The sequence below is a fragment of the Eublepharis macularius genome, chromosome 6 (assembly GCF_028583425.1).
Source record: "Eublepharis macularius isolate TG4126 chromosome 6, MPM_Emac_v1.0, whole genome shotgun sequence".
Lineage (NCBI taxonomy): Eukaryota > Metazoa > Chordata > Lepidosauria > Squamata > Eublepharidae > Eublepharis > Eublepharis macularius.
The window spans coordinates 98,556,610-98,569,345 of NC_072795.1; the positions used below are offsets into that span (position 1 = coordinate 98,556,610).

Below are 12,736 nucleotides of genomic sequence, written 5' to 3' on the forward strand. Positions count from 1 at the left end.
TAACTATATAATTGGACACTTTGCACTATCGCACTTTTGCACTTTCATATACAGAATATACAATATTTGTATAAGTGGTTCCCTGGTGCAATTGTTTTTTCGCTACAAACTAACACGGCAAACTCCTTTGAAGCCTCACACAAGCCAACTGATCCCCACACCAAAATGAGATGTTTACATTTACTAGCAAAGGAATGTTTTGGTTGCATCCTCCCTCTCCCCCCCTAATTGCATCTTCTCTCTCCTCCCCTCCTCCCCCCTCCTCTTCTATATTTGACCAGTTTCTGTACCATGCATCTGACGAAGAGAACTTGATTCTCGAAAGCTTATGCTACAATAAAATTGGTTAGTCTTAAAGGTGCTACTGGACTCTTTTTGATTTTTCAATCCTACTTGTATCTGGTGAAGAGAGCTTGACTCTCTAAAGCTTATACCCTGGATAATCTTACTGGTCTTTAAAGGTGCTACTGAACTTGAACCTTGCTATTCTACTGTAACCAACCTGAAACTAATCCTTAGGACTTTCTCTTCCCTTTGCTTTCATTCTGAGATTGAGATACAGATCTTCTAACAGTGTTCTTTGTACATCCAGAATCCGTAATTTGCATGCAAAGACCCAAAAGCATCCTACAGCCTTCACATACAAACAAAAGCAATTGAGTCAGAATGCAGAGGCTACAAAGTCATAACCTACCTCCCATACTGTTTACTATCAGAATATTTATTTATGTTATTTACAGCCTTGCTTTCTTGCTGGGATTCAAGATGGATATATTGAAAGCTTCTGCTTTAGTGTAATGATACTGTTAGTGCTACAGAGCAAGTCAATGATAGGGACTGCATACAACTGACACTCTAAATGCATCCCTTTTGTCTAAACTGTGGAAGAGGAGACTAAGGGTGTGCACAAAAAAAAAAATCTAAGAATTTGGGATCTGGGATTCGGGGATCCCCCCAAAAATCTTGGATCTCCAAAATCTGGGTAAGATTTTCTCTTCCATCTTGGACAGATCAGAGAAATCTGGGTTAATTTGGCCATGATTCTGTAAGGGGAAAACTAACCGGGAGCTATCATGGGGGCTAGATGGGGGGAGGGGGGATTTTTCAAGTAAACTCCACTAAATTTGCCAGGAAGCTACTCTGACTGTCCTCTAAAGACCATCCAAGTTCCATGAAGATTGGCCCTGGGGTCCAATTGGGATGCCCCCCCAAGAAAGCGCCCCAGCTACTCTCCATTATTCTCCATGGGGGAATATATCTGGGGGGCTGGGGGTGGCATTTCTCAAGCAAACTCCACCAAATTTATATGGAACCTTCTCCTGTCTGTCCTTTAAAGAGCACCCATTTCAGGTAGATTGGATCCTGGGGTCTGATTCTATGGGCTCCCAAAGAAGGTACCCCCAGCCACTCCATTGTTTCATATGGGAAAAAGTCAAAGCTGACCCCACTGTAGAAACACACTGGAGCAAGGCTGCCATGGCCAAGGCACACTTGCAAATGCAAGCTCCACACACAGAAAGCCCAATAGAACCAAGCTGAAGCCCCTGTACTAACCAAGCTGCCCACAGCCACTCTCCATTTTTCCCTATGAAGAGAAAGTTTCCAAATGGGTCCTTGTGGCACAAACACACAAAGGCAAAGTTGCCAGTGGCCAGAAGCACACTCCCAGTACAAGCTCAAGCCAGGAAAAGTCCAACAGAACCAAACTGTTGCCTCCTCCCAAACCCAAGTGTCCCAAGCAAGCTGCCCAGCCACTCTCCATTGTTACTTATGACAGGAAAGTTCCCAAGTTGGTTCTCAGAGGGCCCAAACACACTAGGGCAAAGCTATCAGGGCTAAGGCACGCTCCCAGATGCAAGCTGAGCTGATCCTAAAGAAAGCCCAACAGAACCAAACTGAAGCATGGGAATGGAATCCCCCCAGAATCAAAGTGAAGCAAGGGAACCAATATCAAACCAGAGAATCACATCAATTCCACCCAAACGAAATTGAAGCAAGGAACACTGTTGCAATTTAGCCCAACAGAACCAGTGCCATTCATAGCAGCCAGACAGAAGCCAGAGCCAGTAGGGGAACACCCCAGAACAGAACCACAAGCACAAGACAATGGCATGCAAACAGTTGTTGTATAAGATGGATCCCACTTGGCTTCAGGTTGCAAGTGAGAGTGAGGGGTAATTTTGGGAAACCCAAGTTCTCCTCTCTCTCTGCAACTACTCTCACTAGCTCGGGGAGCCTCGCTACTCCTCTTTCTTCCAGGGCTATCTCATTAACCAAGAGAATTTCTCTCTTAATCAATTGATTCAAGTTGGACCTGAGGATTCAAGGGCACAGCTGTCAAGTTTGTTGAACAATACTACATTGATTTATTCTCATTTTATGTTCAACCCATGTGTAGCTGACCATGTGATTTAAACTCCACATTTACCTAAGTACTGGCAGCCAGTTTCATTTGTAAAGTGGATATGCATTGGCCCTTTCTTACAAACAGACATACACAGATATATTTAGGGAGTAGTATTACCTGCATTTACTGTAATGTGCGCAAGGCTACTGTGAACATACTATGCACATCTGATTGTGCCAAAATGAACAAAGTGATGCATTTAAGTTTTGGATAACAAATATGTTTGATTTGAAGAATACAACAAAATTTGTTTTAGGGATCAGGTCAGCTAACATAATGCTTAATGCCTACTTCCAGATTTTCATTAAAAAAAATTTTTTAATGGCTTAAACCCCATCACCACCACTTTTGGGTTCTGTAGGTATCATAGTTTTCATACTAAAGAACAACTGTGATGTTCATCCAGGATTTCAAAACAGGAATTTTATCATGTTTTGCAATATATAAATGTAGGTAAATTTAATTGGTTAATAAATCAACCGATCACTTAAAAGTTAGACAGTTAACTGATTGCAATATTTATCTAGTAGATAGCCCTAATTAGCATAGCAAATATGAAAGGAAAGTTGAACACAAGAAAAGATGGAAATTGTCTTGGAGGTAACTTAATAAGATAGAATAATACACCCTTACTGTACATGTGATGCTGGCAGCTCCATGGCATGACATTCCAAACAATTTTCTTTATAAACAGCCATGTGGAGCCTTGATAACATAGGTCTAACTCTTTCCTCCTATGCAATTTTCTAAACTGAAACAACTCCAAAGAACTGCTACTGGCCTTGTTGAGGAAAAGATATAGGCAACACCTACATTTACCCTACCAAGAGAAAATAACAGCTCTGTGGGACCATTTCACATTGAGATAGAAACAGAAGAAAGTCCCAGTCCAAATCAGGGCCTGTATGCCTGTATGGGAGCACCAACCATGGACCTCCCACCAACATATGTAGCTTAGCCCTAGTAACTTTTTCTAATCTTCTTCCCACCCTGGACCTATAAATGGTAGTGATTCTGAACCTTGTCTGAGCTGGGCCACAAGGCTAAACCACAACTGTTAATGTATAACATAACAATTAATAAAAAAGGAGGATCTGGATAATTGACCCATCAGCTTGACATCTATACCTGGAAAAGTTTTAGAACAAATCATCGGTCAGTCCTTGAGCATTTAGAAAGGATAGCTGTGATTATTAAAAGCCAGCATGGGTTTCTCAAGAACAAGTTATGTCAGACTAATCTTATCTATTTTTTTGAGAAAGTTATTACCTTGCTGGCTGTATCCTGACTCTTAAAGGTCCAGTAGCACCTTTAAGACGAACCAATTTTATCGTCGCATAAGCTTTCGAGAACTACAGCTCTCTTCAACACAGCTCTCTTTGTCTTCTGGATCTATTACTGTTAGGTGTAACTGGTTGTTAGATCACACCCAAAGAGTTCTTGTTAATGGGTCCTCATCCTCTTGGAGAAGAGTGACAAGTAGAGTGTCTGAAGGAATGGTCCTGGGACCTGTTCTGTCCAACATTTTTATAAATTATTTGGATGAAGGAATAGAGGGAATTGGGAGGGGTAGCAAATACAGCAGAAAACAGAGTCAGGATACAGGATTATCTTGACAGGCTGGAGAACTGGGCTAAAACAAATAAAATGAATTTCAACAGAGATAAATGTAAAGTTCTACATTTAGGAAGAAAAATCAAATACATAATTATAGGATCGGGGAGACCTGTCTTAGCAGCAGTATGTGTAAAAAGGATCTAGGGGTCTTAGTAGACCATAAACTGAACGAGTTAGCAGTGTGATGTGGCAGCTAAAAAGACAATTGCGATTTTGGCCTTTATCAACAGAAGTATAGTGTCCAGATCACATGAAGTGATGGTAATACTCTACTCTGCTCTGGTTAGACCTCACCTAGAATATTGTGTTCAGTTTTAGGCACCACAATTTAAGAAAGATATAGACAGAGGAGGGCAACAAAGATGATGAGAGGTCTGGAAATCAAGTCCTATGAGGAAAGGTTGAAGGAGTTCGGTATTTTAGCCTGGAGAGGAGATGACTGAAAGGCGGTATAATAACCAAGTACATGAAGGGTTCTTATTTAGAGGATGGCACAGAGTTGTTTTCCGCTGCTCCAGAAGATGGGACCAGAACCAACAGCTTGAAATTAAATCAGGAGTTTTCAGATAAACATTAGGAAGAACTTCCTGACAGAGCAGTCCCTCAGTGGAACAGGCTTTCTCGGGAGGTGGTGAGCTCTCCTTCTTTGGAAGTTTTTAAGCAGAAGCTTGATGATCATCTGACAACAATGCTGATCCTGTGAACTTAGGCAGATCATGCTTACACAGGGCCCCTTCTTACATGCCCAGGGTAATGCCGATCGCCACTTTGCGCTCAGGAAGTAATTTTCCCCAGGCCAATTTGCCTAGGGATCCTGGCAGTGTTTTGCAATTTTCTGAGAATGGAGCAAGGGTCACTGGGGGTATGGTGGGGGTGGGGAGAGAGAGAGAGAGTTGTGAGGTCTCTTCCAACCCTATGTTTCTATGATTCTAAGAGTAATTGGGGCTACAGTTTCCTGCATCTCTTTCCCACAAATATTCTACTAATAGCTAGATGTGCACTGGGGACCCCAGATTTAGATACAGGCTTGAACATTTCACAACACAAGCATATGTTAAAAAATTGGATGTGTTGGCAGGAGAAAAACAGAATTTTTCTCCATGTGTATTAATAGCTAAAAATATGTGGAGGGGAACATAGATAAAAAGATTAAAGAATGATTTTTCCCTATACGCTTCTTTCATGCAATGTTTTGTTAAACTGAGTATAGATTTCTAATTATTTTAATGTAGGTCTGCAGCTTTTCAGTTTCTTCAAGATTCTATCCAATTGATCTACAATGACAGGGTTCCTCTAGGACATGAAAGATCAGTGAACCATTCTGCCCTTCCTTGCTGGAAATATGAAACATTCAGCCACATAGCTCCAGGCAGCATTTCCAATGGCAGAGGTTCATATTGGCATGCCCAAGCATCTTATGCCATTTTTACTTAACAAATGCATGTCTCCAAGCTGGTCTGAAATCTTTGCTTCTTTTTCATTGCAAACATGAAATCTATTTCAAGTAATCACTGGGCAATTACGAAAAGTTGTTTGTACTAACTGCATAATATTTTTAGGCTACAGACCTAAGAACCTTTCCTGGGAGTAAGCTCTATTGAATAACATAGGACTTACTTTTGAGTAGACCTGCTTAGAATTGCTCCCTTAGAGAACAAGGTACACCAGATGTAATCAGAGTGCCTGAATGAGGAGATCAAGGTCTCATTCCAAGTGGATTCACCGTATTGTTATTTTCTATCATTACAATAATTTATTTTTCCAGCCATCTTACAGTGGAATTACATGAAGACACTTGTATAAAGAATAATTTGTATCGAAGCCTACACAAATGCAGTAATTTTGATAGTAAAGGTTGAAAGATTCTTGGTAGTTTCTGACCCTAAATGTTACTGAAACCTTTACATACTCCAGCTTCCAGCAGATTTAATGATAAAAAATTAACAGAAAAATTATCACAATAATCCATTTTACAGTTATATTATGATGATCATTTACATAAACAATATTGCTCAGATAATCTTCTGATAGCAAGCCTTCATGATACACGGATGAACCTGAAACTATAAAGAACTGGAAATGTAGAAAAGATCGTCTGAATAAGAGAAAATGCTTTTCTTGGTTCCTACGCTGAGTAAATACCCACTGTTCACTGATCACTCGAAGTGTTCAATTTTCCAACCACATTCAATTTTCCAACCCACAACAGCAACATGGAGGAGAAAGATGACAGTCAAGAAAAGAACTGCATATGAAGTTCAGCTAATACCCAACTGCATAAACTACAATACAGGGCACACCGGTAACAAGACTGTAGACACAATAAAAAACGCTGGTGTATAGGAACTACACAGTCACAATTTTCAGTAAATGATTTTGAATAATTTTTTTGGTATTTATATTAATTCAAGGTGCAACAGTGCTCAGTGCTATACAAATAATTCCTATAACATTTAATAAACAACTGTAGCCAAGTCCTCAAGCACAAAGATAGATGAGTCCATGAGAATTAATATTCAAGTATATTGCACAATGGCCCAAAGGTGGCCTCCAAATTCAGAAGACAACGTGTGTGCTGGAGCCCAATAGATTCTGCAGCCTTCAGCTACGGGTTTTAGCCAGCAATTTTCAGTACCCGTTTCATAAAGTGTTACTTCATCAGGAAATAATGTCTATCTGGACGGTCACCATAATTCGTTTAAACACTCATGACTCCATCAAGCTATTCACTTTTTGGTCACAAATTCATATGACAATACAAAAAATGTGGCAAATCAATATACAATTTAAACCAGAAGCCTTTTTGTTGGGACTAATGGATAAACAGTTGGAAAATAAAACATATCTTTTTTCTATATATGACCACGGTGGCTAGGCGCAAAAATGGAATAGTATTGCCTTCAATTGAGGACAGGATTGTCCTCAATTGTCCTCAACTGAAGTCTTTGATGAAGTCTTTGATGGAATGTCCAGAAACCAGTGGGAGAACACTTCAATCTACCAGGATATTCCATCAAAGACTTAAAGGTCGCTGTAGTTCAACAGAAACCTTTCAAAAACAAAATCCAACGGGAAGCTGCTGAATTGGAATTCATATGTAAATTTGACTCTTACAAGCTGGGACTGAATAGGGACTATGAATGGTTATCTCATTATCACAGGTAACTGATTTCATTTACATAGGCGGGGTCAGGGAGAGTCCAGTGGCACCTGACGTGGGCTTTCGAGGACCACAGTTCTCTTTGTCAGATGCATCTGGCGGGGAGGGCTGTGGTTATCGAAGTCTTGTGCTGCAGTGGAATTGTATGGTCTTGGTGGTGCTGCTGGACTCTTTTTGATTTTGCTACTACAGACTAACACGACAAACTCCTTTGAACCTTTACACAAGCAAACTGATCCCCACATCAAAAGGAGCTGTTTGCATCTCCATATCAAAGGAGTTGTTTATCTCCCTCCTCTCCTCCTCCCCTCCCCTCTCCTCCTCTATATTTGACCAGTTTCTTTCTCCCCTCCATGCATCTGACGAAGAGAACTGTGATTCTCAAAAGCTTATGCTACAATAAAATTGGTTAGTCTTAAAGGTGCTGCTGGACTCTTTTTGATTTTGCTACTACAGACTAACACGGCTAACTCCTCTGGATCTAAAAGTATAATGTTTGTTAAAATATGATTGGTGTTGTAGAGAAAAATAGAAAAAGAAACGTATTATTTTTCTTTGTTGTTTTCAATCTTTGTTCTTCTTTTTCTCTTTGTATTCTTTTTCTTTCCTTCCCCCCCTATCTCCCTGCCCTTTTTATTGGGCTTTTAATCTTATTAATAACATAAAAAGTATTCCTTTAAAAAAGCTACCTATACGTATTCCATTCTGAATCGTGTTCAAGTTGCACAGACTGTCCTGTAGGGTGCTGAGCTGCATCTCCAGGGGGGACAGCATGATCATTGAGTTGGATGCCTTCCATTCTTAGCAAATGAACAGTAGCCTAAAAACATAAATATAGAGGAAAGACAACAGAAATTGACTCTTTATCTGTTGATAAATAAAAAAGTGGTACCCTATAAATACATGAGAATTAATTACATTATGGCCTTGGTAACAGACAATCTTCTGAAGTACAGCTGGATACTTTGAGGCCTGTAAACAGCCTTGATCCAAAGGCTACACCCCAATACTACCATGCATCTTTCTCTTCCAAGACACAGAAACATACTCATCAGTCCCATTGTGCAGTATAAACAGAAACAGAGATGACATGAGTTCTCTCCTTATTACTCACCTTGGCTGCTCTTTCCTGGGTACAAGCCAAGGCACTGGCATATGGTAGCGAATAGCTAAAATGCCTAAAAAAGAGCTGAGCACAGTTCAAAACATGGGCCCTGGTAAAAACAGGCTTTGAATAGAGTTCTGAAGTCAAGGCACCATCTTTCTTTCTTGAACTACTGAAGCTGTTACTTTTTATGTAAATACATGTAGGCACAAACAATACATTTTGTTAAACATGTATAAGTCCTTTTTTTAAAAAAAACAATGTATTACTGAAAGGTCTGCTGACAGTATAATAAAGCTGTTTCACACAGGAATCCTAATCCCAAAATGCTGACACTGGTTTATCTAGTTGTGATTCTATGCTCTCTCGGCTGGTGAAACAAATGGCAAAAAAGATTCAGCTCCAAGGAGCTAGGAGTATCAGAACTGCACTGAAGGCCAAAAAAACCCCATGTCCTTGCTCTCTAATCAAAGAAAAAGATGTCAACCATGCCTCCATTACAGCTGCATATGGAAGCAACCAACCAACACACACTGGTGCTGGAACTCACCCTTAAACACCTTAAATAAGATACGTTATTCACTTTTTTTGGAATAATTATCTTTAAAGAATTAAAATATATCAAAATCCTGGAGACTACTTGAGATCTCTAATAATAATGATACAATGATATATAATTTAATGATATATAATCTAATCTAATGGTAGATGCTGATGATGAATTAAAGTACTAACCTCTGCATTAATGAATCTTATTTCTGCCAATGTTCTGAGTAAATCTCTTTCCAAAGAGAATAATTTTCTGGGAAAGGGTGAGTCTGTTTGTACACTTTCTTTTGGGTCCTCATCTGTTGTACTTTTCTTCTTGAATACTATGAGAAATTTATTTTATTACTTTAATGATGTGAGCATAAACTTTTTTGGAATAATGAAGTGTTACCCATCCAGCTTCAACAACAAAAAATATTTTTATTTAAGACTGCGATCCAAAGTTCTTATGTTTTTAAAAACAAGGGGCAGCATATGCTATCATAACAATACAGAAATTAGCACACACGTAAAACAATTTATAGCTTGTATTCAGAATACAGTCTATAATCAGAGTATAATTGCCAGTTCTTGAAGTAAAAAAGTAAAAAATCTTGTACTTGAGCAGAACTTGGGGACAGATCCTCTAACTTCAGGGACAAGAGTTGGATCAGGGGTGGGGAGATGGAAGAAACAAAGCCAAGAGGTTCTGTTGTAAATCTAAACTACCAAGAAACAGGGGTCTGCTAATTTGATCAGAGAAGTGATGCTCCCTGACGTTGCTATGAGCTTCATAGGGATGGGGGAGAGATGTGTGTATTTTCTCTTATTTATTTATTTGATAACATATTTATATCCCACCTTATCCTCTGTTAAGGAAAAAATAATTATCACTATTAGCTTTCATGCCACCTGAAATAATATTACAATTAATATTGTAATGTACCTTTTTTGGGTTTTGTCTCCTTTTTCATTTGGCTGTCATCATATAAGAGGCAGAATCTACATGCAGCCCGACACACATCCCAAACACTTTGTTTCCGTGCTGTTTTTGCTATTTCTGACCAGAGTTTGATTCTATACAAATAAAAAAAAATCAAGAAGACTTTAACACGAACAAGAAAAAAGCTAGAATAAAAATTGCACCAACACACAGCCTCTTATTATTAACTATGCTTCCTTCTGATATAAGTGGATTACACAGGGTAAATAGACAACACTTCATACAAAGAGAAATCTAATAAATACAGCATAGGTTGACACAATCAATATGTAGAGCTGTAATGATTTCAAGTAAATGTGTGCATGTATCTTTAAATGCTTGATTTGAGCTAGGTGAAGAGTGGGGTGAAGGAGAGGCATGAGCGAGTGATATGATTGGTGGATGACTGAGAGTGTGGGCGGAGTGAAAGCAGTTTGAGACTAACAGGGCAGAGAGAAAAGTTTCAGTCAGGAGAAAGCAGGCTAGCTGTGTGCTGCCTGAGTATATTGAAGTATTTATGAGAGAAATATAACCTGTGTGGAACCTGAACTGAGCATGTTTGTGAAAGAAAACTCGGTCAGGGAAAGAGAGGCCAGCTGTGTGCTGCCTGGGCAGGTTTAATATTTCTGTGAATAGGAGTTAGAGAAAGAGAGGCTGGCTGTGTGCTGCCTGAGGAGTGTTAAGCATTTCTGTGAGAGAAATATTGAGTTAGAGAAAGAGGCTAACTGTGTGTGAAGCCTTAGAAGAGATCTGTGTAAATGAGTTTATAGGAAGTTCTTTAAGAACCAAGAACTGCGTTTATGAAACCGATACGCTTCTAGACTAAATAAAAGTGTATTTTGTTTTGTTATATCTCAGAGTAGCTGTCATTGCTATATCCCATTCCTATCCTCAGGGCCACATAGAACCACGAAGGAGCCTGATGCTTAGGAACGTTACCAAAGGGAAAACTTAAATAAAATATCTTGGAATATAATATTCCTGGTGGCAGCAAACTACCCAGAGGGTGTTAAGGGAAAGATTAAAGGCAAAATCGACCCTAGAGAAAGTAAGGGTCATAACAAGAGCAATTGAATGAAAAATGTACTAGGAATTAAGATTACTGAAATTTGAATGAGCACAGCGTATTAAGCATGATACAGAGTGTGGAAATAATAAAAAAATGTATTACATCAGTAGAAAACAATAAAACAACTGAGTGATACATGCAACAAACTGACAATATGTCCTATACATATTGGTATAATCCATAATCCTTTCCCATTATAAAGCACCTTCCTAGACTATTCTGTTTCCTTGGATCAATCATCAATCACAAGGTGATTGAGAATTGGAAAGGCAGCCATGAAGAAACAAAAAGAATCCTTAAGGATAAGGAAGTTTTGCTGGAGACTAGAGATGGGCACAAACCAGGAAAATGGTGGATCATGGTTCATAAAAAGCGATGAACCACGAACCACCATGAATTTGCCCAGTTCGTGAACCAGTTCATTCGGTTCATGATTCGTCATTTCTGGGGCCGGCAAAGCTGCAGCAGCCGCAGCACTTTTCTAGTTGTTTGCATTTGCAAACAGCAAGAAAAAATTCAAACTTCCCAGCTGCTGCTTTTTTCACCTGATGGGAGAGGAAGGAGGGAACCCCCTCCCTTCAGTTGAAAAAAGCAGGGTGGTAAGTTTGAAAGCAACACTTTTCTTGCCATTTGCAAGCAGCAAGAAAACTGTTACTTTCAAACCCTGGCCACTTTTCAGCTTTCTAGCCCCAGCAGCTTTTTTCAGCTGAGGGGAGGGGGAGGATGGATGCCCTCTCCCCTCAGCTGAAAAAAGCAGCCAGCAATTGAAAACAGCAACATTTTTCTTGTGCTGAGTGTTGCTGCTTTCAAATCCCGGCAGTTTCCCCTCCCATCTGCTGAAAAAAATCTGCTTTCAAACCTGGCTGCTTTTTTCAGCTGAGGGGAGAGGGAGGGAGGACCCCCCTCCTTCCCCTCCCCTCAGCTGAAAAAAGTAGTGGGCATTTGAAAGTAGCAACACTTTTCTTGCAGTTTGCAAATGGCAAGAAAAGTGCAGCTTTGAGCTTCAGTGTGCTCCCTAAAGATTCCTGAATCTTTACAGAACATATCAAAGCATTTAAACACTCCGCTCAGAACCTGAGGGGGTGCACACCTCTAGTGACAAACCGAAGAACAAACCAAATGAACCAAAAAAACAAGCCTAAAGTTTGTTGCTGGTCACCAGAAATGGGCTCTGACAAACCACTGGTTCGCGAACTACTGGTTCATGAACTGGCTCAATTCGTGACAAACTTTGGTTCGTATTTTGGTTTGTGCCCATCTCTACTGGAGACCAATATCAAGATAATTCATACTATAGTATTCCTCATTACTATGATGAATGTGGCCAGGAAAAAAATGATTCATTTGAAATGTGGTGTTGGAAGAGAGTTTTATAGATACCATGGACCCCCAAAGACAAAGCAGATTTTTGCGGTTATTAATTCCACTTGATAGCATGTAATACATACATATAGCCCTATTACCTTTATAGAAAAGCTCTCTTGAATAACTCCATTTTACATAGTTTGTGGCATGGCAGGAGCTTGGGAGCATTCCAAATCTCCTCAAGTAGGTCATTTGACAAGGTGGAGGCCACAACAGAAAAAAAAAAGTATGTTTGGGCAGTTGTTGATCTTGCCTGTTTGAAGGGTAACACCTGCAGAAGGTTCTGAATAGATGAGCACAGCTGTTGTGGTGGCTTTGTACATAATAATCAGCACCTTAAATTGAACCCAATAGTTGATTGGCAGCAATGGAGTGACTGTAGGATGGGAATAATGTGCAAGCCCCATCCAGATCCTGATAACTGAGCTGCAGCATTCTGTATTAACTGGGCTCTCCAGGTTGACTTCAAGAGTAAGCCCATGTAGAGAGCATTAAAGTAGTCT

The 12,736-nt window shown here is 39.7% G+C and overlaps 1 protein-coding gene across 1 annotated transcript in view; it reads right to left on the minus strand.

The window, feature by feature from the left end:
* CFAP46 (cilia and flagella associated protein 46) overlaps positions 1-12,736 on the minus strand; it is a 169,050-nt gene that overhangs the window by 125,340 nt on the left and 30,974 nt on the right. The window contains exons 16-18 of the mRNA XM_054983246.1: positions 9,764-9,894; positions 9,025-9,161; positions 7,874-8,004 (exon numbers count right to left, since the gene is read on the minus strand). Of these exons, the coding sequence (XP_054839221.1) occupies positions 7,874-8,004; positions 9,025-9,161; positions 9,764-9,894 (399 nt within the window). The remainder of the gene's footprint in view (positions 1-7,873; positions 8,005-9,024; positions 9,162-9,763; positions 9,895-12,736) is intronic.